Source organism: Perissodus microlepis, chromosome 3 (assembly GCF_051167445.1).
Source record: "Perissodus microlepis isolate ML-2025 ecotype Zambia chromosome 3, ASM5116744v1, whole genome shotgun sequence".
Taxonomy (NCBI): Eukaryota; Metazoa; Chordata; class Actinopteri; order Cichliformes; family Cichlidae; genus Perissodus; species Perissodus microlepis.
This window is the reverse complement of record NC_140463.1, coordinates 27752501-27773844: the sequence shown is the minus strand read 5'-3', so window position 1 is coordinate 27773844 and position 21344 is coordinate 27752501. Positions and strand designations below refer to the sequence as shown.

The 21344-nt window shown below is 42.7% G+C and overlaps 1 protein-coding gene and 15 non-coding genes across 17 annotated transcripts in view; 5 read left to right on the top strand and 11 right to left on the bottom strand.

The window, feature by feature from the left end:
* Nucleotides 1-1421: 1421 nt before the first annotated feature.
* On the bottom strand, nucleotides 1422-1495 carry trnat-ugu (transfer RNA threonine (anticodon UGU)). Its single transcript has one exon. It is a non-coding gene; the product is annotated as a tRNA-Thr (tRNA).
* A 110-nt stretch (nucleotides 1496-1605) lies between these two features.
* trnat-cgu (transfer RNA threonine (anticodon CGU)) lies at nucleotides 1606-1679 on the top strand. Its single transcript has one exon. It is a non-coding gene; the product is annotated as a tRNA-Thr (tRNA).
* A 366-nt stretch (nucleotides 1680-2045) lies between these two features.
* Nucleotides 2046-2119, bottom strand: trnat-agu (transfer RNA threonine (anticodon AGU)). Its single transcript has one exon. It is a non-coding gene; the product is annotated as a tRNA-Thr (tRNA).
* Nucleotides 2120-4115: 1996 nt separating this feature from the next.
* Nucleotides 4116-4189, bottom strand: trnat-ugu (transfer RNA threonine (anticodon UGU)). Its single transcript has one exon. It is a non-coding gene; the product is annotated as a tRNA-Thr (tRNA).
* Nucleotides 4190-4299: 110 nt separating this feature from the next.
* Nucleotides 4300-4373, top strand: trnat-cgu (transfer RNA threonine (anticodon CGU)). Its single transcript has one exon. It is a non-coding gene; the product is annotated as a tRNA-Thr (tRNA).
* Nucleotides 4374-4738: 365 nt separating this feature from the next.
* On the bottom strand, nucleotides 4739-4812 carry trnat-agu (transfer RNA threonine (anticodon AGU)). Its single transcript has one exon. It is a non-coding gene; the product is annotated as a tRNA-Thr (tRNA).
* A 1986-nt stretch (nucleotides 4813-6798) lies between these two features.
* trnat-ugu (transfer RNA threonine (anticodon UGU)) lies at nucleotides 6799-6872 on the bottom strand. Its single transcript has one exon. It is a non-coding gene; the product is annotated as a tRNA-Thr (tRNA).
* A 110-nt stretch (nucleotides 6873-6982) lies between these two features.
* On the top strand, nucleotides 6983-7056 carry trnat-cgu (transfer RNA threonine (anticodon CGU)). Its single transcript has one exon. It is a non-coding gene; the product is annotated as a tRNA-Thr (tRNA).
* Nucleotides 7057-7421: 365 nt separating this feature from the next.
* On the bottom strand, nucleotides 7422-7495 carry trnat-agu (transfer RNA threonine (anticodon AGU)). Its single transcript has one exon. It is a non-coding gene; the product is annotated as a tRNA-Thr (tRNA).
* A 1994-nt stretch (nucleotides 7496-9489) lies between these two features.
* On the bottom strand, nucleotides 9490-9563 carry trnat-ugu (transfer RNA threonine (anticodon UGU)). The gene has a single exon. It is a non-coding gene; the product is annotated as a tRNA-Thr (tRNA).
* A 110-nt stretch (nucleotides 9564-9673) lies between these two features.
* On the top strand, nucleotides 9674-9747 carry trnat-cgu (transfer RNA threonine (anticodon CGU)). The gene has a single exon. It is a non-coding gene; the product is annotated as a tRNA-Thr (tRNA).
* Nucleotides 9748-10113: 366 nt separating this feature from the next.
* On the bottom strand, nucleotides 10114-10187 carry trnat-agu (transfer RNA threonine (anticodon AGU)). The gene has a single exon. It is a non-coding gene; the product is annotated as a tRNA-Thr (tRNA).
* Nucleotides 10188-12191: 2004 nt separating this feature from the next.
* trnat-ugu (transfer RNA threonine (anticodon UGU)) lies at nucleotides 12192-12265 on the bottom strand. Its single transcript has one exon. It is a non-coding gene; the product is annotated as a tRNA-Thr (tRNA).
* A 110-nt stretch (nucleotides 12266-12375) lies between these two features.
* trnat-cgu (transfer RNA threonine (anticodon CGU)) lies at nucleotides 12376-12449 on the top strand. The gene has a single exon. It is a non-coding gene; the product is annotated as a tRNA-Thr (tRNA).
* A 1866-nt stretch (nucleotides 12450-14315) lies between these two features.
* Nucleotides 14316-14389, bottom strand: trnat-agu (transfer RNA threonine (anticodon AGU)). Its single transcript has one exon. It is a non-coding gene; the product is annotated as a tRNA-Thr (tRNA).
* Nucleotides 14390-14770: 381 nt separating this feature from the next.
* LOC146390841 (prolyl-tRNA synthetase associated domain-containing protein 1-like) overlaps nucleotides 14771-21344 on the bottom strand; it is an 8255-nt gene continuing 1681 nt past the window's right edge. The window contains exons 2-5 of one of the 2 annotated variants that reach the window (XM_084923865.1): nucleotides 20828-20900; nucleotides 15563-15688; nucleotides 15400-15489; nucleotides 14771-15314 (exon numbers count right to left, since the gene is read on the bottom strand). In XM_084923865.1, coding sequence (XP_084779991.1) covers nucleotides 15102-15314; nucleotides 15400-15489; nucleotides 15563-15688; nucleotides 20828-20900 — 502 coding nt within the window. In that variant the 3' untranslated portion in view covers nucleotides 14771-15101. Of the gene's footprint in view, nucleotides 15315-15399; nucleotides 15490-15562; nucleotides 15689-20827 lie in introns of both variants that reach the window. The other variant, XM_084923864.1, reaches the window with a different exon arrangement.

Genomic DNA, 21344 nt, shown 5'->3' with positions numbered 1-21344 from the left:
ATCAGGCTCTTTGTTGCGGCGCAAGAGCTGTGCAGTAAAGCCTTCAATGGCATTTTCCTCATCATTAGAACTCTGATCAGATATATCACAGGCATGCCGATACGGACGTCTCAACAGCCCATCTGCATCTTGGTTGTTCTTCCCAGCGCTATACTCAATGTCAAAATCAAAACTGGAAAGTACGGCCAACCAGCAATGCCCTACTGCGTCCAACTTTGCAGATGTTAAAACGTAAGTGAGTGGATTATTGTCTGTCATCACTGTAAATTTTGCTCCATAGAGATAGCGGAAAACGTTCTGGGTGACAGCCCACTTCACAGACAGGAAGTCAAGCTTGTGTGCAGGGTACCTTTGCTCGGACTTGGAGAGACCCCTACTGGCACAGGCAGTGACTCTTAACTTGCTCTCCTGTTCTTGATATAAGGCTGCACCGAGAACATGGGCGCTTGCATCGGTGTGCACAATATAATGTCTCTTTGGATCTGCAAACCCAAGAACAGGAGCTGTTGTGAGCTTGAGAATCAATGTCTTAAAAGTATCTTCAGCGGTTGGGGTCCATTTTTCGTGAAAAGGCTTTTTGAGTTCCGCACTGGTAGAAACCTTGTGGTTTCTGCCAGACAGACTGGATTTTCTCTTCAGTGGGAGGCAACCAGCACTTAAGTGATTAAGGGGTATTGCAAGCTTGGAATAGTCTTTTATAAACCTCCTGTAATATCCAGTGAACCCAAGGAAAGACTTAAGCTACTTGATGTTAGCTGGTCTTGGCCAGGTAGTGAGGGCAGCTGGATCTGTTTTGACCCCTTCTGATGATACAACATAGCCGAGATATTGGACAGATGTCCTGAAGAACTGACATTTCTCTGGCGACAGCTTTAAAGTAAATTCTTTCATCCTATGGAGGACCTTCAGCGATCGTTCCTCATGGTTCTCAAGTGTAGCTGAGAAAGGAGTGACATCATCAAGAAAAACCGAGACCTGACTCAAATTCCTGCTGCCTATACACTTTTCCATAACATAAGAGGAAACAAGAACACTAGAACACCTCCTTGTGCTGTTTTTAATAGAGAACACTTGGGCATTTATTTTAACACAACACCTAACAGTCTTACCTTCTCTTATCAGTAACTCGAATGATTTGCAGAATCCTGACAGTGCTTTTGGGACGAAAGCTCAATATAACCCTGCCTCACCCAGTTTCTATACTGGTCCATTTATGTCTGTTGTTACAGTTGCGCAGTTTCATGTTTTAGCACACTTTCAGTTTTGATTTTTTTTCATCTGCATGTGGTGCACAGCTGCTGGGGTGTCCTTTGCTAAATCTTTAGTGCCTCCAAACTTGAGATTCAACACCTTACTTTCTTTTATTTTGACATTGAGGAAAAGTTGCCTACACAGAACTTCTTATTTTGAAATAGCTCAACAGGCACTGCTGGGATTTGAACCCAGGATCTCCTGTTTACAAGACAGGTGCTTTGACCGGCTAAGCTACAGTGCCTCCTTCAGGGAAGGGAAAAACCAAGTAACCTCTGCAGACACAGGTTTGAATCGGTTCGTCACATTTTTCCCCACCAGCTGTTGGACAGTAGCTAGAGGCACACAGCTCAAGGTGCTGTGGCTTAGCTGGCCAAAGCGCCTGTCTCGTAAACAGGAGATCCTGGGTTCAAATCCCAGCAGTGCCTTACCTCCCTACCAATGCCATTACATTTCATTAACGAGTGCTGATGGCGGGAAGCATTGGGAGTTATGCTTTCTCTCCTTCGTTTCCAAGAAGAGGACACAATGAAGATTTACACACGCCCAAGACATCAATATTGGGTGAAAAAACCCTCAGAAGCTCCACTAGCGGTTTAATGCCTGGGACCCTCCAGCATTTGTTCTCGAACTGAAGAAGCTTCTTGGATCAGGTGAAAAGAAGTTTTTAAAGCTCTCAAGAGCACTGTGAGGTGGATAACTGAGGACATACACAGGCTTGGAAAGATTTCCCAACTCCAAGATTAAGAATGCAATCAACACTGTGAAGAAGATGGTTTCAAATGGTAACAGGAAGGCACTGCTGGGATTTGAACCCAGGGTCTCCTGTTTACTAGACAGGCGCTTTGACCAGCTAAGCCACAGTGCCTCCTGCTGTCAGGCAAACCGGTAATACCTGGTATTACCTGGTATTACCTGGTACTGCAGAAGGAGACGAGTTCAATTTTTTAACTTTTGTGCACTATAAATGTAGGATATGGTCAAATAGTCCAACAAGTAACTTCCTGTTCCTCACTTCTTCAATGACCTCAGTGGAAACATCATAAGGTGAAGGAGAATCTTTTGAGACTGATTCAACAGGGTGAGTCTGAACAAGTCCTCAAAACAACTCTATTTCCCTTGGCAAGGGTGGATTCCCGCACTTTACTGTCAAACCTTTGTTTGTTTCGCAAAGCACTCTTTTGACTGTGCTCAATGGCTAACTGGTAGCTTTCTGCAAGACTCTCTCAGCTCTCCAGATCTAATTTCTGTTCACGTAGCCAATCGGAAAGAGACATCTGCATCAGGGGGCATGGCCCAGCTACATCAGTTTGACAGAAATCTGCTGGTATTGCAGAGGCTCCAATAGCCAAACATTGTACTCGTGCAGACGATGGTACTGCTGCCTCCTCCTCAAGAGTTGAGGAATACTCATGTCTCTTGCATACTGCCTTTACTGCCTCGGTTGGAAAATCAGGCTCTTTGTTGCGGCGCAAGAGCTGTGCAGTAAAGCCTTCAATGGCATTTTCCTCATCATTAGAACTCTGATCAGATATATCACAGGCATGCCGATACGGACGTCTCAACAGCCCATCTGCATCTTGGTTGTTCTTCCCAGCGCTATACTCAATGTCAAACTCAAAACTGGAAAGTACGGCCAACCAGCAATGCCCTACTGCGTCCAACTTTGCAGATGTTAAAACGTAAGTGAGTGGATTATTGTCTGTCATCACTGTAAATTTTGCTCCATAGAGATAGCGGAAAACGTTCTGGGTGACAGCCCACTTCACAGACAGGAAGTCAAGCTTGTGTGCAGGGTACCTTTGCTCGGACTTGGAGAGACCCCTACTGGCACAGGCAGTGACTCTTAACTTGCTCTCCTGTTCTTGATATAAGGCTGCACCGAGAACATGGGCGCTTGCATCGGTGTGCACAATATAATGTCTCTTTGGATCTGCAAACCCAAGAACAGGAGCTGTTGTGAGCTTGAGAATCAATGTCTTAAAAGTATCTTCAGCGGTTGGGGTCCATTTTTCGTGAAAAGGCTTTTTGAGTTCCGCACTGGTAGAAACCTTGTGGTTTCTGCCAGACAGACTGGATTTTCTCTTCAGTGGGAGGCAACCAGCACTTAAGTGATTAAGGGGTATTGCAAGCTTGGAATAGTCTTTTATAAACCTCCTGTAATATCCAGTGAACCCAAGGAAAGACTTAAGCTACTTGATGTTAGCTGGTCTTGGCCAGGTAGTGAGGGCAGCTGGATCTGTTTTGACCCCTTCTGATGATACAACATAGCCGAGATATTGGACAGATGTCCTTAAGAACTGACATTTGTCTGGCGACAGCTTTAAAGTAAATTCTTTCATCCTATGGAGGACCTTCAGCGATCGTTCCTCATGGTTCTCAAGTGTAGCTGAGAAAGGAGTGACATCATCAAGAAAAACCGAGACCTGACTCAAATTCCTGCTGCCTATACACTTTTCCATAACATAAGAGGAAACAAGAACACCTCCTTATGCTGTTTTTAATAGAGAACACTTGGGCATTTATTTTAACACAACACCTAACAGTCTTACCTTCTCTTATCAGTAACTCGAATGATTTGCAGAATCTTGACAGTGCTTTTGGGACGAAAGCTCAATATAACCCTGCCTCACCCAGTTTCTATACTGGTCCATTTATGTCTGTTGTTACAGTTGCGCAGTTTCATGTTTTAGTACACTTTCAGTTTTGATTTTTTTTCATCTGCATGTGGTGCACAGCTGCTGGGGTGTCCTTTGCTAAATCTTTAGTGCCTCCAAACTTGAGATTCAACACCTTACTTTCTTTTATTTTGACATTGAGGAAAAGTTGCCTACACAGAACTTCTTATTTTGAAATAGCTCAACAGGCACTGCTGGGATTTGAACCCAGGATCTCCTGTTTACAAGACAGGTGCTTTGACCGGCTAAGCTACAGTGCCTCCTTCAGGGAAGGGAAAAACCAAGTAACCTCTGCAGACACAGGTTTGAATCGGTTCGTCACATTTTTCCCCACCAGCTGTTGGACAGTAGCTAGAGGCACACAGCTCAAGGCGCTGTGGCTTAGCTGGCCAAAGCGCCTGTCTCGTAAACAGGAGATCCTGGGTTCAAATCCCAGCAGTGCCTTACCTCCCTACCAATGCCATTGCATTTCATTAACGAGTGCTGATGGCGGGAAGCATTGGGAGTTATGCTTTCTCTCCTTCGTTTCCAAGAAGAGAACACAATGAAGATCTAGACACGCCCAAGACATCAATATTGGGTGAACAACCCTCAGAAGCTCCACTAGCGGTTTAATGCCTGGGACCCTCCAGCATTTGTTCTAGAACTGAAGAAGCTTCTTGGATCAGGTGAAAAGAAGTTTTTAAAGCTCTCAAGAGTACTGTCAGGTGGATAACTGAGGACATACACAGACTTGGAAAGATTTCCCAACTCCAACATTAAGAATGCAATCAACACTGTGAAGAAGATGGTTTCAAATGGTAACAGGAAGGCACTGCTGGGATTTGAACCCAGGGTCTCCTGTTTACTAGACAGGCGCTTTGACCAGCTAAGCCACAGTGCCTCCTGCTGTCAGGCAAACCGGTAATACCTGGTATTACCTGGTACTGCAGAAGGAGACGAGTTCAATTTTTTAACTTTTGTGCACTATAAATGTAGGATATGGTCAAATAGTCCAACAAGTAACTTCCTGTTCCTCACTTCTTCAATGACCTCAGTGGAAACATCATAAGGTGAAGGAGAATCTTTTGAGACTGATTCAACAGGGTGAGTCTGAACAAGTCCTCAAAACAACTCTATTTCCCTTGGCAAGGGTGGATTCCCGCACTTTACTGTCAAACCTTTGTTTGTTTCGCAAAGCACTCTTTTGACTGTGCTCAATGGCTAACTGGTAGCTTTCTGCAAGACTCTCTCAGCTCTCCAGATCTAATTTCTGTTCACGTAGCCAATCGGAAAGAGACATCTGCATCAGGGGGCATGGCCCAGCTACATCAGTTTGACAGAAATCTGCTGGTATTGCAGAGGCTCCAATAGCCAAACATTGTACTCGTGCAGACGATGGTACTGCTGCCTCCTCCTCAAGAGTTGAGGAATACTCATGTCTCTTGCATACTGCCTTTACTGCCTCGGTTGGAAAATCAGGCTCTTTGTTGCGGCGCAAGAGCTGTGCAGTAAAGCCTTCAATGGCATTTTCCTCATCATTAGAACTCTGATCAGATATATCACAGGCATGCCGATACGGACGTCTCAACAGCCCATCTGCATCTTGGTTGTTCTTCCCAGCGCTATACTCAATGTCAAAATCAAAACTGGAAAGTACGGCCAACCAGCAATGCCCTACTGCGTCCAACTTTGCAGATGTTAAAACGTAAGTGAGTGGATTATTGTCTGTCATCACTGTAAATTTTGCTCCATAGAGATAGCGGAAAACGTTCTGGGTGACAGCCCACTTCACAGACAGGAAGTCAAGCTTGTGTGCAGGGTACCTTTGCTCGGACTTGGAGAGACCCCTACTGGCACAGGCAGTGACTCTTAACTTGCTCTCCTGTTCTTGATATAAGGCTGCACCGAGAACATGGGCGCTTGCATCGGTGTGCACAATATAATGTCTCTTTGGATCTGCAAACCCAAGAACAGGAGCTGTTGTGAGCTTGAGAATCAATGTCTTAAAAGTATCTTCAGCGGTTGGGGTCCATTTTTCGTGAAAAGGCTTTTTGAGTTCCGCACTGGTAGAAACCTTGTGGTTTCTGCCAGACAGACTGGATTTTCTCTTCAGTGGGAGGCAACCAGCACTTAAGTGATTAAGGGGTATTGCAAGCTTGGAATAGTCTTTTATAAACCTCCTGTAATATCCAGTGAACCCAAGGAAAGACTTAAGCTACTTGATGTTAGCTGGTCTTGGCCAGGTAGTGAGGGCAGCTGGATCTGTTTTGACCCCTTCTGATGATACAACATAGCCGAGATATTGGACAGATGTCCTGAAGAACTGACATTTGTCTGGCGACAGCTTTAAAGTAAATTCTTTCATCCTATGGAGGACCTTCAGCGATCGTTCCTCATGGTTCTCAAGTGTAGCTGAGAAAGGAGTGACATCATCAAGAAAAACCGAGACCTGACTCAAATTCCTGCTGCCTATACACTTTTCCATAACATAAGAGGAAACAAGAACACCTCCTTATGCTGTTTTTAATAGAGAACACTTGGGCATTTATTTTAACACAACACCTAACAGTCTTACCTTCTCTTATCAGTAACTCGAATGATTTGCAGAATCTTGACAGTGCTTTTGGGACGAAAGCTCAATATAACCCTGCCTCACCCAGTTTCTATACTGGTCCATTTATGTCTGTTGTTACAGTTGCGCAGTTTCATGTTTTAGTACACTTTCAGTTTTGATTTTTTTTCATCTGCATGTGGTGCACAGCTGCTGGGGTGTCCTTTGCTAAATCTTTAGTGCCTCCAAACTTGAGATTCAACACCTTACTTTCTTTTATTTTGACATTGAGGAAAAGTTGCCTACACAGAACTTCTTATTTTGAAATAGCTCAACAGGCACTGCTGGGATTTGAACCCAGGATCTCCTGTTTACAAGACAGGTGCTTTGACCGGCTAAGCTACAGTGCCTCCTTCAGGGAAGGGAAAAACCAAGTAACCTCTGCAGACACAGGTTTGAATCGGTTCGTCACATTTTTCCCCACCAGCTGTTGGACAGTAGCTAGAGGCACACAGCTCAAGGCGCTGTGGCTTAGCTGGCCAAAGCGCCTGTCTCGTAAACAGGAGATCCTGGGTTCAAATCCCAGCAGTGCCTTACCTCCCTACCAATGCCATTGCATTTCATTAACGAGTGCTGATGGCGGGAAGCATTGGGAGTTATGCTTTCTCTCCTTCGTTTCCAAGAAGAGAACACAATGAAGATCTAGACACGCCCAAGACATCAATATTGGGTGAACAACCCTCAGAAGCTCCACTAGCGGTTTAATGCCTGGGACCCTCCAGCATTTGTTCTAGAACTGAAGAAGCTTCTTGGATCAGGTGAAAAGAAGTTTTTAAAGCTCTCAAGAGTACTGTCAGGTGGATAACTGAGGACATACACAGACTTGGAAAGATTTCCCAACTCCAACATTAAGAATGCAATCAACACTGTGAAGAAGATGGTTTCAAATGGTAACAGGAAGGCACTGCTGGGATTTGAACCCAGGGTCTCCTGTTTACTAGACAGGCGCTTTGACCAGCTAAGCCACAGTGCCTCCTGCTGTCAGGCAAACCGGTAATACCTGGTATTACCTGGTACTGCAGAAGGAGACGAGTTCAATTTTTTAACTTTTGTGCACTATAAATGTAGGATATGGTCAAATAGTCCAACAAGTAACTTCCTGTTCCTCACTTCTTCAATGACCTCAGTGGAAACATCATAAGGTGAAGGAGAATCTTTTGAGACTGATTCAACAGGGTGAGTCTGAACAAGTCCTCAAAACAACTCTATTTCCCTTGGCAAGGGTGGATTCCCGCACTTTACTGTCAAACCTTTGTTTGTTTCGCAAAGCACTCTTTTGACTGTGCTCAATGGCTAACTGGTAGCTTTCTGCAAGACTCTCTCAGCTCTCCAGATCTAATTTCTGTTCACGTAGCCAATCGGAAAGAGACATCTGCATCAGGGGGCATGGCCCAGCTACATCAGTTTGACAGAAATCTGCTGGTATTGCAGAGGCTCCAATAGCCAAACATTGTACTCGTGCAGACGATGGTACTGCTGCCTCCTCCTCAAGAGTTGAGGAATACTCATGTCTCTTGCATACTGCCTTTACTGCCTCGGTTGGAAAATCAGGCTCTTTGTTGCGGCGCAAGAGCTGTGCAGTAAAGCCTTCAATGGCATTTTCCTCATCATTAGAACTCTGATCAGATATATCACAGGCATGCCGATACGGACGTCTCAACAGCCCATCTGCATCTTGGTTGTTCTTCCCAGCGCTATACTCAATGTCAAAATCAAAACTGGAAAGTACGGCCAACCAGCAATGCCCTACTGCGTCCAACTTTGCAGATGTTAAAACGTAAGTGAGTGGATTATTGTCTGTCATCACTGTAAATTTTGCTCCATAGAGATAGCGGAAAACGTTCTGGGTGACAGCCCACTTCACAGACAGGAAGTCAAGCTTGTGTGCAGGGTACCTTTGCTCGGACTTGGAGAGACCCCTACTGGCACAGGCAGTGACTCTTAACTTGCTCTCCTGTTCTTGATATAAGGCTGCACCGAGAACATGGGCGCTTGCATCGGTGTGCACAATATAATGTCTCTTTGGATCTGCAAACCCAAGAACAGGAGCTGTTGTGAGCTTGAGAATCAATGTCTTAAAAGTATCTTCAGCGGTTGGGGTCCATTTTTCGTGAAAAGGCTTTTTGAGTTCCGCACTGGTAGAAACCTTGTGGTTTCTGCCAGACAGACTGGATTTTCTCTTCAGTGGGAGGCAACCAGCACTTAAGTGATTAAGGGGTATTGCAAGCTTGGAATAGTCTTTTATAAACCTCCTGTAATATCCAGTGAACCCAAGGAAAGACTTAAGCTACTTGATGTTAGCTGGTCTTGGCCAGGTAGTGAGGGCAGCTGGATCTGTTTTGACCCCTTCTGATGATACAACATAGCCGAGATATTGGACAGATGTCCTGAAGAACTGACATTTCTCTGGCGACAGCTTTAAAGTAAATTCTTTCATCCTATGGAGGACCTTCAGCGATCGTTCCTCATGGTTCTCAAGTGTAGCTGAGAAAGGAGTGACATCATCAAGAAAAACCGAGACCTGACTCAAATTCCTGCTGCCTATACACTTTTCCATAACATAAGAGGAAACAAGAACACTAGAACACCTCCTTGTGCTGTTTTTAATAGAGAACACTTGGGCATTTATTTTAACACAACACCTAACAGTCTTACCTTCTCTTATCAGTAACTCGAATGATTTGCAGAATCCTGACAGTGCTTTTGGGACGAAAGCTCAATATAACCCTGCCTCACCCAGTTTCTATACTGGTCCATTTATGTCTGTTGTTACAGTTGCGCAGTTTCATGTTTTAGCACACTTTCAGTTTTGATTTTTTTTCATCTGCATGTGGTGCACAGCTGCTGGGGTGTCCTTTGCTAAATCTTTAGTGCCTCCAAACTTGAGATTCAACACCTTACTTTCTTTTATTTTGACATTGAGGAAAAGTTGCCTACACAGAACTTCTTATTTTGAAATAGCTCAACAGGCACTGCTGGGATTTGAACCCAGGATCTCCTGTTTACAAGACAGGTGCTTTGACCGGCTAAGCTACAGTGCCTCCTTCAGGGAAGGGAAAAACCAAGTAACCTCTGCAGACACAGGTTTGAATCGGTTCGTCACATTTTTCCCCACCAGCTGTTGGACAGTAGCTAGAGGCACACAGCTCAAGGTGCTGTGGCTTAGCTGGCCAAAGCGCCTGTCTCGTAAACAGGAGATCCTGGGTTCAAATCCCAGCAGTGCCTTACCTCCCTACCAATGCCATTACATTTCATTAACGAGTGCTGATGGCGGGAAGCATTGGGAGTTATGCTTTCTCTCCTTCGTTTCCAAGAAGAGGACACAATGAAGATTTACACACGCCCAAGACATCAATATTGGGTGAAAAAACCCTCAGAAGCTCCACTAGCGGTTTAATGCCTGGGACCCTCCAGCATTTGTTCTCGAACTGAAGAAGCTTCTTGGATCAGGTGAAAAGAAGTTTTTAAAGCTCTCAAGAGTACTGTGAGGTGGATAACTGAGGACATACACAGGCTTGGAAAGATTTCCCAACTCCAAGATTAAGAATGCAATCAACACTGTGAAGAAGATGGTTTCAAATGGTAACAGGAAGGCACTGCTGGGATTTGAACCCAGGGTCTCCTGTTTACTAGACAGGCGCTTTGACCAGCTAAGCCACAGTGCCTCCTGCTGTCAGGCAAACCGGTAATACCTGGTATTACCTGGTATTACCTGGTACTGCAGAAGGAGACGAGTTCAATTTTTTAACTTTTGTGCACTATAAATGTAGGATATGGTCAAATAGTCCAACAAGTAACTTCCTGTTCCTCACTTCTTCAATGACCTCAGTGGAAACATCATAAGGTGAAGGAGAATCTTTTGAGACTGATTCAACAGGGTGAGTCTGAACAAGTCCTCAAAACAACTCTATTTCCCTTGGCAAGGGTGGATTCCCGCACTTTACTGTCAAACCTTTGTTTGTTTCGCAAAGCACTCTTTTGACTGTGCTCAATGGCTAACTGGTAGCTTTCTGCAAGACTCTCTCAGCTCTCCAGATCTAATTTCTGTTCACGTAGCCAATCGGAAAGAGACATCTGCATCAGGGGGCATGGCCCAGCTACATCAGTTTGACAGAAATCTGCTGGTATTGCAGAGGCTCCAATAGCCAAACATTGTACTCGTGCAGACGATGGTACTGCTGCCTCCTCCTCAAGAGTTGAGGAATACTCATGTCTCTTGCATACTGCCTTTACTGCCTCGGTTGGAAAATCAGGCTCTTTGTTGCGGCGCAAGAGCTGTGCAGTAAAGCCTTCAATGGCATTTTCCTCATCATTAGAACTCTGATCAGATATATCACAGGCATGCCGATACGGACGTCTCAACAGCCCATCTGCATCTTGGTTGTTCTTCCCAGCGCTATACTCAATGTCAAAATCAAAACTGGAAAGTACGGCCAACCAGCAATGCCCTACTGCGTCCAACTTTGCAGATGTTAAAACGTAAGTGAGTGGATTATTGTCTGTCATCACTGTAAATTTTGCTCCATAGAGATAGCGGAAAACGTTCTGGGTGACAGCCCACTTCACAGACAGGAAGTCAAGCTTGTGTGCAGGGTACCTTTGCTCGGACTTGGAGAGACCCCTACTGGCACAGGCAGTGACTCTTAACTTGCTCTCCTGTTCTTGATATAAGGCTGCACCGAGAACATGGGCGCTTGCATCGGTGTGCACAATATAATGTCTCTTTGGATCTGCAAACCCAAGAACAGGAGCTGTTGTGAGCTTGAGAATCAATGTCTTAAAAGTATCTTCAGCGGTTGGGGTCCATTTTTCGTGAAAAGGCTTTTTGAGTTCCGCACTGGTAGAAACCTTGTGGTTTCTGCCAGACAGACTGGATTTTCTCTTCAGTGGGAGGCAACCAGCACTTAAGTGATTAAGGGGTATTGCAAGCTTGGAATAGTCTTTTATAAACCTCCTGTAATATCCAGTGAACCCAAGGAAAGACTTAAGCTACTTGATGTTAGCTGGTCTTGGCCAGGTAGTGAGGGCAGCTGGATCTGTTTTGACCCCTTCTGATGATACAACATAGCCGAGATATTGGACAGATGTCCTGAAGAACTGACATTTCTCTGGCGACAGCTTTAAAGTAAATTCTTTCATCCTATGGAGGACCTTCAGCGATCGTTCCTCATGGTTCTCAAGTGTAGCTGAGAAAGGAGTGACATCATCAAGAAAAACCGAGACCTGACTCAAATTCCTGCTGCCTATACACTTTTCCATAACATAAGAGGAAACAAGAACACTAGAACACCTCCTTGTGCTGTTTTTAATAGAGAACACTTGGGCATTTATTTTAACACAACACCTAACAGTCTTACCTTCTCTTATCAGTAACTCGAATGATTTGCAGAATCTTGACAGTACTTTTGGGACGAAAGCTCAATATAACCCTGCCTCACCCAGTTTCTATACTGGTCCATTTATGTCTGTTGTTACAGTTGCGCAGTTTCATGTTTTAGCACACTTTTAGTTTTGATTTTTTTTCATCTGCATGTGGTGCACAGCTGCTGGGGTGTCCTTTGCTAAATCTTTAGTGCCTCCAAACTTGAGATTCAACACCTTACTTTCTTTTATTTTGACATTGAGGAAAAGTTGCCTACACAGAACTTCTTATTTTGAAATAGCTCAACAGGCACTGCTGGGATTTGAACCCAGGATCTCCTGTTTACAAGACAAGTGCTTTGACCGGCTAAGGTACAGTGCCTCCTTCAGGGAAGGGAAAAACCAAGTAACCTCTGCAGACACAGGTTTGAATCGGTTCGTCACATTTTTCCCCACCAGCTGTTGGACAGTAGCTAGAGGCACACAGCTCAAGGCGCTGTGGCTTAGCTGGCCAAAGCGCCTGTCTCGTAAACAGGAGATCCTGGGTTCAATTCCCAGCAGTGCCTTACCTCCCTACCAATGCCATTACATTTCATTAACGAGTGCTGATGGCGGGAAGCATTGGGAGTTATGCTTTCTCTCCTTCGTTTCCAAGAAGGGGACACAATGAAGATTTAGACACGCCCAAGACATCAATATTGGTTGAACAACCCTCAGAAGCTCCACTAGCGGTTTAATGCCTGGGACCCTCCAGCATTTGTTCTAGAACTGAAGAAGCTTCTTGGATCAGGTGAAAAGAAGTTTTTAAAGCTCTCAAGAGTACCGTGAGGTCGATAACTGAGGACCAATGTTCCCTCTGAGCTGCGCACGTGCGCAATTGCGCACTGCCGGCACGGTCTCTGCGGACAGAAAATCTGCGTTGCGCACAAAAAAAATCTAACCTGAATTGAAATTAAAATTAATACTTCTGTTTTGCAGTGTTAGTCAGTGAGTGACTGGCTGCTCCCGTATGGGATTAGAACGATGCCACCTTATCCCATAGTCCAGCCAATAACGCGATTCACATTACACAGCTAATCGACGTCATTGACAGGCTATGACAGTGTCTTTATGTGCCTACACCGGTGTTTTAGCTAGCAAAGCGGCGTGGCTGATGTGGAGTGAAGCCACGTTAATGACAACGTGTACAACCATTGGAGATGTGAGCAGGACAGACCGAACAATTGACGGAAAAAGTGTTGACTTTATACCAGTTTTTAAATTGTGTTGATCGGCCACGTAAAACCAGAGTTATGATAAAAATATCTGCAATGTTTGTTTTTCTTCCTGAATACTATCATTATTTACTGCGGGAAGAAACGGTAAAAACGGCGTTTTATAAGAAAAAAGGCTTGAAAGCCTGTGAGCAAAGACAAACTCCACCCCCCTCTCCCTTTCCTATTCGTCCAAAAAAGTACCATTCGATCAATCAAAAAATGATATGGCAACGTGGCATCTAGTTGTTAAGGGAGGGGGAAGTTTTAGGAGTGACGGCGGTGTTTTGAGATGTGAGAGATTTGCGATGTTTAGCCCAAATCTTTTCTAGTTAGTGTGTAGTGTAGTCAATAGTTTTGTTGTGTGTGTCAGAACAATGAGGCGACTGCTGAATGTTACAGGTGTTACAGCAGTGATACATCTTCTGTTGTCAGGCCTGCAGGTATCAGGCTGTTGTTCTCCTTCATCTCATAGTGGACAGAAATTATTTTTTGGAGCGGCACAAATAATTTGTGTGGCATCAGATTTGATGCAGAACAGCTGACTGTTCTGTAAATAGTTTGAAATGTTTATTTAAAAAAACGCCTTGGCTGCGTTTAAAAAAATAGCTGCAAAAAACTTTGTTGTTTGCATAACTCAGTTACTTTTTTGAAGAAGTAACTATATAATTAATTGCCCAACATTGGTCATTATTTACTTTATTTTGCAGACAGAGAGTTACAGGACTCTCTCCCAGACCACAGACTCATAATACAAGTCAGAGCTTTATAAAAAAAAATTAAAAAAAATTAAGTTGTGTTTTCAAAATTGGAGTTCAAGTTATTTTTACTTCCAATAGTGTTAACATACTACACAGGTCAATGACTAGAATTTTTCATGAAGTTTTCATTGTAAGAGGGCTAAAGCAGTTAATTAAAAGTAGTCTAACATAAATGTAAATGCTATAATTTGATTATTTTAATAAACCATGTAAGTTGGATGGATTAGATGCTGGCGTGACCACAGTGCACACGTCTGATGTCGCTCACAGTGGTCAAAGGGATCGCTCAGGGATTTTGTGTGTTCGCTCAGACACATGAAAAATTAGAGGCAACATTGCTGAGGACATACACAGACTTGGAAAGATTTCCCGAATGCAATCAACACTGTGAAGAAGACGGTTTCAAATGGTAACAGGAAGGCACTGCTGGGATTTGAACCCAGGATCTCCTGTTTACTAGACAGGCGCTTTGAGCAGCTAAGCCACAGCACCTCCTGCTGTCAGGCAAACCGATATTACCTGGTATTACCTGGTACTGCAGAAGGAGACGAGTTCAATTTTTGGGCACTATGAATGTTGGCATTCAGAAAATAGTGCTTGAAAATTAAAGCGGATTCTTAGCTTACCTCCTGGTTACTCACCAAACCCTTTAAATACTGTCAGAACCATGTAACTTGATTCTTATCTGTGTAATTATTAAAATAAGTAACTCTTTGACCCTCGTGTTTTACCTTCTTACAGGCTGTTTCTTTTTGTTAAGGTCAAAAGATTAAAGCATATTTCTGATAAACTCTTAATTTAAAACCAAACAGAGATGACAAAGCTTTTTATTCTCTCGCTTTACATTTGCAGGATAATAAATAACATCCAGGGTCAAATTTCAGTGAATAAATTTTAATTTTGGAGACTTTGCTAAACATGACAGGCTGTTAGTGAAGAGCAGTAGGACCACCACCACCGTCGAATGATGCACAGAAGACAAACGGTATGTTTGTGTGAATTTCAGATGTCATGAGAAGCTGTTTAATGTTCAGGTTGCAGATTTTCATCGCTCCACAAAAACACGTTTTTAAAATGTTTGTTTTTACACTTAGAGCCTAGCATGAAGCTTCTCAAGATCCTCGGCGGCAGACGGCCGTATCCTGCTCTCAGCCCAACCAGGACCGCCCTCGCGTCACTTTTAAACCAGGCCCGGGTGTCCGTTTTACTCGAAGCACTCCAGGATTGGCTCGTGTCCCGTCTCCTTGAGGAAGCGCAGCAGGTCGTCTGGTCTGAGCCCCATGGTGGCAGCGTTGGTCATCGTGTGGAAGTAGACCATCTCGTGGCCTCCTTCCACCAGGTCCCGGTCCAAGACGAACTTCATGCTGTGATCCTGATCGAAGAGCAGAGCAAGAGCCGTCGCACAGCCCTGACCCACCTGAAGGAGAGGGGAGGAGGAGTCTAAAGCTGTGACCTGTGAATCCAGCTCAATAATTGGCCCTCCCCATTTTGATCCTCCCTACCTTCAGCTTTTCCAACATGGCTGCCTCATCTGCGAAGCACAGATTTCCACTCTCGACACCAAGCTTCTTGGCGAGGTCATTAAGGTTCACCTGCAGATGGAACGAGAGGAAGTGAGGTGTTAGTCTTTAGTTTTTAAGTCAGAGGTCATGTGGAGGAGCTGACCTGGCGGTCATGGCGGGCCAACACCAGCCACAGCCCCTTCTTCTTCTTGTCCTTTAGGAACAGGTTCTTGGTGACGGTGCCATTCACGCCCTGCAGGTGAGGCATCATCTCCTCCACCGTGAACACCTGCAGGAGGAGGAGAGTGGGTGAGAGTGGGCTCTTTGTGGAAGCTGGGCATGTAGTACCTCACTGTATTACTAACATCAAAGCCTCCTGCAACTCTTCCTGGTTTCCTACATTAAAACAGCTTCTAAGTTCAGTTCAGTTTATTAAAGTTAACAGTTCTTTTTCCTTATTTGCAGTAGCTGTATCCAGTTCTTCATTTCTTGTTCTAATGATCACTGGACTAATTTTTGGAGTTGTTAGGTTTATCTATTCACAGGGAATATGACCCTGTGAATGATTCCCAAGATAGCTGGGCCAGAGAGTGCAGCAGTTCCCCTAAACAAAAGCCTCTTTTACTTAAACAGATACAGATGTGTTTGCCATAGCATATATCAGAGAGAGAAGATACAATCTCTCTTATGACCTTAGGACGTGTGTGAGGTATGCCAGAACACTCAGGAAAAGAAGTGTACGTCCTACCATCTCATGGTACACAGAGTCTTAAAGACCTACTAAGGATGAGACATTCTATCAATATGGAAACGATTATATACCTCTAAGCATATATGATTATATGTTTCTAAGTGCAAATGACGAAATGATGATTGACCGTGCATGTAACAATAAACAAAGACAACAAGATTGCTCAGTTTTCTAAGACAAATGAGGACGTATTTACTGGTACATCAGATGGAAGAGAAGAACAGCCACACTAAATATGTACTTCATTTATGTTTATTTCTTTTTGATATCATAGCAGAGTGTGACAAGGCTAAAATGATGCAGGGACTTAAGTTAAGTGACCCAAACATTCACTGCAGGTTATCAATAACCTTACCAAGCTTATATCAAACTGTAGCTGTAGTATGACTGCCCTTACACTGCAACCTGAACACTACAATGACCTCAAGCCTCACTGACAGCAGATAAAAGAGTTGCACCAGCAGGGGGCAGCATGATCCTGAGCTGTTCTTAGCTCTGAAGGCTGGACGTTCAGAGATAACTCCAAATATTTATTCCTCATAAACTTGCACAAAAAACCTACAGAACTTCTTTTTTCTTTTCATTAAGGTGTGTTAGGTCTGCACTCGCAGGCCCCGCTGGTTCAGAGACTTATCACCGTGAACGAAGCAAGATAGTTAAAGCTCAGCCTATTTTTAATTGCAAGCTGAAAGCTCTGCACCCAACCTCAGATGACTGCAGCTCTGGCCTCTGCTTACACTCTTTTTATTGAAATGCATACATTTACACAGTTTTAACTTTTAACAGGCATTAAAACTAGAAAAGTGCTGTGTAAGGCTACGTCCACATCGTTTTCTCTCCGTTTTGGCCTCCCGTCCACATTGAGATGGCATTTTCCCCAAGGGAAAACGCAGCATTTTGAAAATGCTCTCGAAAACGAATAAATTTGAAGACGGTGCATTTGCGTCGCAGTGTGGACAGTGAAAACTGAGACTTTCGAAAACAATGACGCATTTTAGTCATGTGATGCGGTCATGTGACCAATTTAACAAAGATAGCGGAGGGCATTATACAGCAGTTGTTTTGTCTGCTCTCAATTTTCACAGCCCTATTAAAGATTAATATCAGTTTGTACATGCTCCAGATAGCTTTTCTTCAAACCTTTTACTTTTGTGTTACTCGCAGCAACAACTCCACCTCATTGTTAGTCCATTTAAAAAACTGATTTCCGGTATTTGCCAAAAACTGATTGCTCGTATTTAAACGAAGATCTTTTGTTAAAAGGGTTGGCGTAATAAGCAAATGCTTCAGCCAATACCTTTTGATTAGCCTTGTCTCATGCTTTCTTGCTTTGTGGTAGATCTTTGTTCTGTCTTCACTGAGATATTTGAATGCTAATCAATAAAATCAAATCAAAAAATAAATAAATAAACTGCTATAAGTAACTTGTTGGGCTATAATATGTGAAACATATGTCAAATGCATCCCTCATGGATGACATAAAGTCATCTTGAGCCACAAACAACATTCGTGTAACAAGGTAGAAACCGCAATCAGTTTTTGGCAGTGACTTTTATATTTCTGTAAAAATATTTTAAGTGGGGATAAAGGACCAGATTGGTTATAATGTAAGTACAATCGCAGAGAGTTGTAAAGATACTTTAAAAACAGATATTTTTTTAATTCTCTATATAACCCCTTTGTAAACCCTGTTCTATTTACGAACATACGTAAAGATATTACACATAAAAAATACACAGAAACATTGGAAATCAGTTTTTGGCAGGCAATCACTTTTTGGCACAACACCGGAAAGTAAATAAACGGCAGACAGCAATTAGACAGGCCGAATCTTCTTGCGTTTCACGCATGCACAGTACTGGAACGTAAGCGTTTTAGGCCGTTTCAATGTGGAAGCACAACTCTGTGAAAACGACTGAAAACGATAGTGTGGACGCGGAGCATTTTCAGACAAAAACGCCGTTTTCAAATCTACCCGGGCTAGTTTGGATGTAGCTTAAATCTCACTCTGTGGTATCTCTTGTGAAACTGAGGAGTTATTTGAAGACATCCTGAGCTTCTGTCTCTTAAAAGGTTTTCAGAGTGTGAAAAAGGGAAACACCCACTGCTAAGTGGCTGTGCTCTGTGTATAGTAGTTACCCATTTAAAAATAATAGTAATAAATAAATACAAATAAACAGGTGTAAATGTGGCTGAAGCAACATTGTGCTTTTACTTTTTTTTTTTTTGCATTTTCTTCCTCTTCTTCTGTAAAGTATAAAGTACAAAGTGTGAAACTGTGGCACTGATGTGGCATTGAAGTTCAGCATGCCACACTTACACCTTTGTCACATGTTTAAAGTTTATTTGATTTCAAAACCATGACCCATGAGCCTCAGCAACTCAGCCCAGCTGACATCACCATAAACACAGCAGCACTTTTAAAGTAACAGAGATATAATCTGAGAGAGGGGGCAGAGCTTCCTCTTGCCTCACGCCCACTTCTGGTTAACAACACTATTTCTGTTTAGCTTGAGTTTGATCACGTCATGTGGGTGAATTTATCAGCAAACCACAATTTCATGTTAAAAAAATCTGCATTAGTGTAATGAAATACTTTAAATGAGTCAAGCTCAGCTTTGTCAGTTCAGATGTATTTTTAGTTTTATATTGACATCTCTGTTTATCAGCATCAGTTAAAACTTTATTCTTCTATGAATCTATTTTCTTAATTGTTTATAAAGTTGAGCGTCTCAGATGATTTGGAGCCTATCAAAGCTGTTTTAGGATGAGAGGTGGGGTACACCCTGGAGAGATGAAAATTGAAATAAATATAAAAGAGTATAAACACGTCATGCTGTGGTCAGATCATGTTAAAGAGTGTTAGTTCTGTTGAAAAGGAAGGAAGCAGAGAGAAGAAGTTAAAAAAAACCCTCTTTGTTTCCTTCACAGTTCTTTGGTATCTGCTGTGCTGCTGCTTCACTCTCTCTCTTTACAGAAAGTTGTAGAAGTTTTCAGACGTGTCACTGCTGGATGTGAGGATGGGAGCCACTTTGCTCTGTGAGCTGGGCCTATTCTGTGAGTACATCACTGACTTCTATTGTTTGATTCATACTGATCCATAAACATGTTTTAGTAAGAAGAACAGAGCATCAGTCATTTGTACCATTTCAGGTCATGTGATCAGAGGACTCTCATGTTTGTTACCAACATGTTTGTTTGTAGACTGGATTAGATTTTAGTGCACTGACTCAGATCAGAGTGGAGCTGCTTTAGTTTATCTAAGTAAGGTTTGTTTCTCCATCAGTGAAAATTTGATGAATTTATCCATCTCTGTCTGCCTGTTATTGCGGCTTCCCACCTTCATTATCAAGTACATTTCTTGACTAAGACTCAGACTCGACACTCATATTAACCCTTTAAGACCTACCATAGAACCAAGTCCGCCAGAGCTTATATTATATTTTTACATGCTGTAGTGCCATTTTTGGGAGCATTTCAAGTTGCTATACATCAATACAACCATTACAGCCCAAATTTTAATAATATGTCTGCATTAAGTGCATAGTAATTACATAAATTGCAAAAAAGTGCAATAGACTACAAAAAAATTGACAATCGTTTTTGTTTTTTTAACATATATTTCTAGTTAGAGAAATTTAAGAGGCTTATCCCTCAAAACTGTAAATACAAAAAAGTTGCACAAAATAGTTTACAAGCACAGGAAATTTATTTTGAGGGTCTTCATAGTTTTATTTTTGAAATACACCAATTTTTATATACTGCAGGAACAACGAAAATAAATATTATAATGCAAATTTAAAAAAAAAAAAGCAGCATATGCATCAAAATAAACTATTTCCAGCAGTGCAATATTAGTCCTAAGTATCCCAGAAACGACACAGAAAGTCATAAAGTCAAACATAACTTTTAAAAACACCAGTATAAGCTCATGAGGCCTTGATGGTAAAAAACTACATTTCCGCGAAAATGACGTCACTTCCGGTTTCGGGCAGGTAATGGCGGACAACAGCTGATCGGATCGGCAAAGCGTGTTTCTGGAATATTATGTTTTTGTTGCTGCAAGCGCTTTTTATGCAGTTTTTGCAAAGCTATATGTGGAAGGAAACTGTGACCTAGGACAAGCTGATGGCATAAGATGTAAGTACAACTCCTCCGGTTTCATGTGCAAAAAAAATTATTGTGCTAGCTCACATGGTTGCAGAGCTACCGGGATTTAAAAATAGCGTGCCTGCTCTGACCGGCTTTAAAGGGTTAAGATTTTTTTATCAATGTATCTGTGCATTGTCATATTTTTATGTTCCAGGTGCTGCTACATATAATGTTATTGCTGAAATAACACAAATAGATATGAAGAAAAAAACAGATAAAAATATGAACCAGAGGAGCCCATAGAAAATGTATTTGTATTGTATGTATTTATTCAGATTGTATTTCTGATTGCAAAGACTTTCAGAAAGGACAGGATTAACAAACACTAGGTTTACTAAACCTGCGCAAATTTGCGTAACTTCCCTAAACCCAACACCCCCTAGCAGGGCCATGCAGAGAGGTTTAAAGGGGCGGGTGCTCAAAGTTAAAAAGGGGCACATTGAACCAGGCTGAATAACAACAACACACATTCATCAAGAATCTAATATGGGCAACAAGGCAAAGCAAACGTAGCCGATGTTTTACCTGATGGGTACAATGTTGCTGTTGAGGGGTTGCTGCTGATAGTGCTGGAGGGCAGGGCTGTGTTGATCTGAGACTGTAGACATTAAAAAGTCCATAGGAGAGATGGTAGCTGATTAAACAAGTGTCATGAGATAATAACAAAATGCAAAGATTGGTGACAGCACTTGGAACCATAAGGACACAAAAAACTGTGAGAAATAATTTAGGCTCTGCCTGTGAATCACTCTTTGCTTCTCTTCTTCCTTCCATCCCATCATTTCATCTATCACTCTCCACTTGCTGTCTATCTGAGAACAAGCCACAACTTGCTATTGCAATAAACTATAATCTAATTATCCACACCTAACAACTCTTGCACTTAATCTATAATAAAATGATGACAGAAAAATGTTATAGCACTGCCTTTAGTAGCCTCACACAGCTCCTACTGTTTCCTCCTCATGTCCTTACCAGGCATGTCTGGACAATAAGATAAGATAAGATAACAGATAAGATAAAACTTTATTAATCCCTCGGG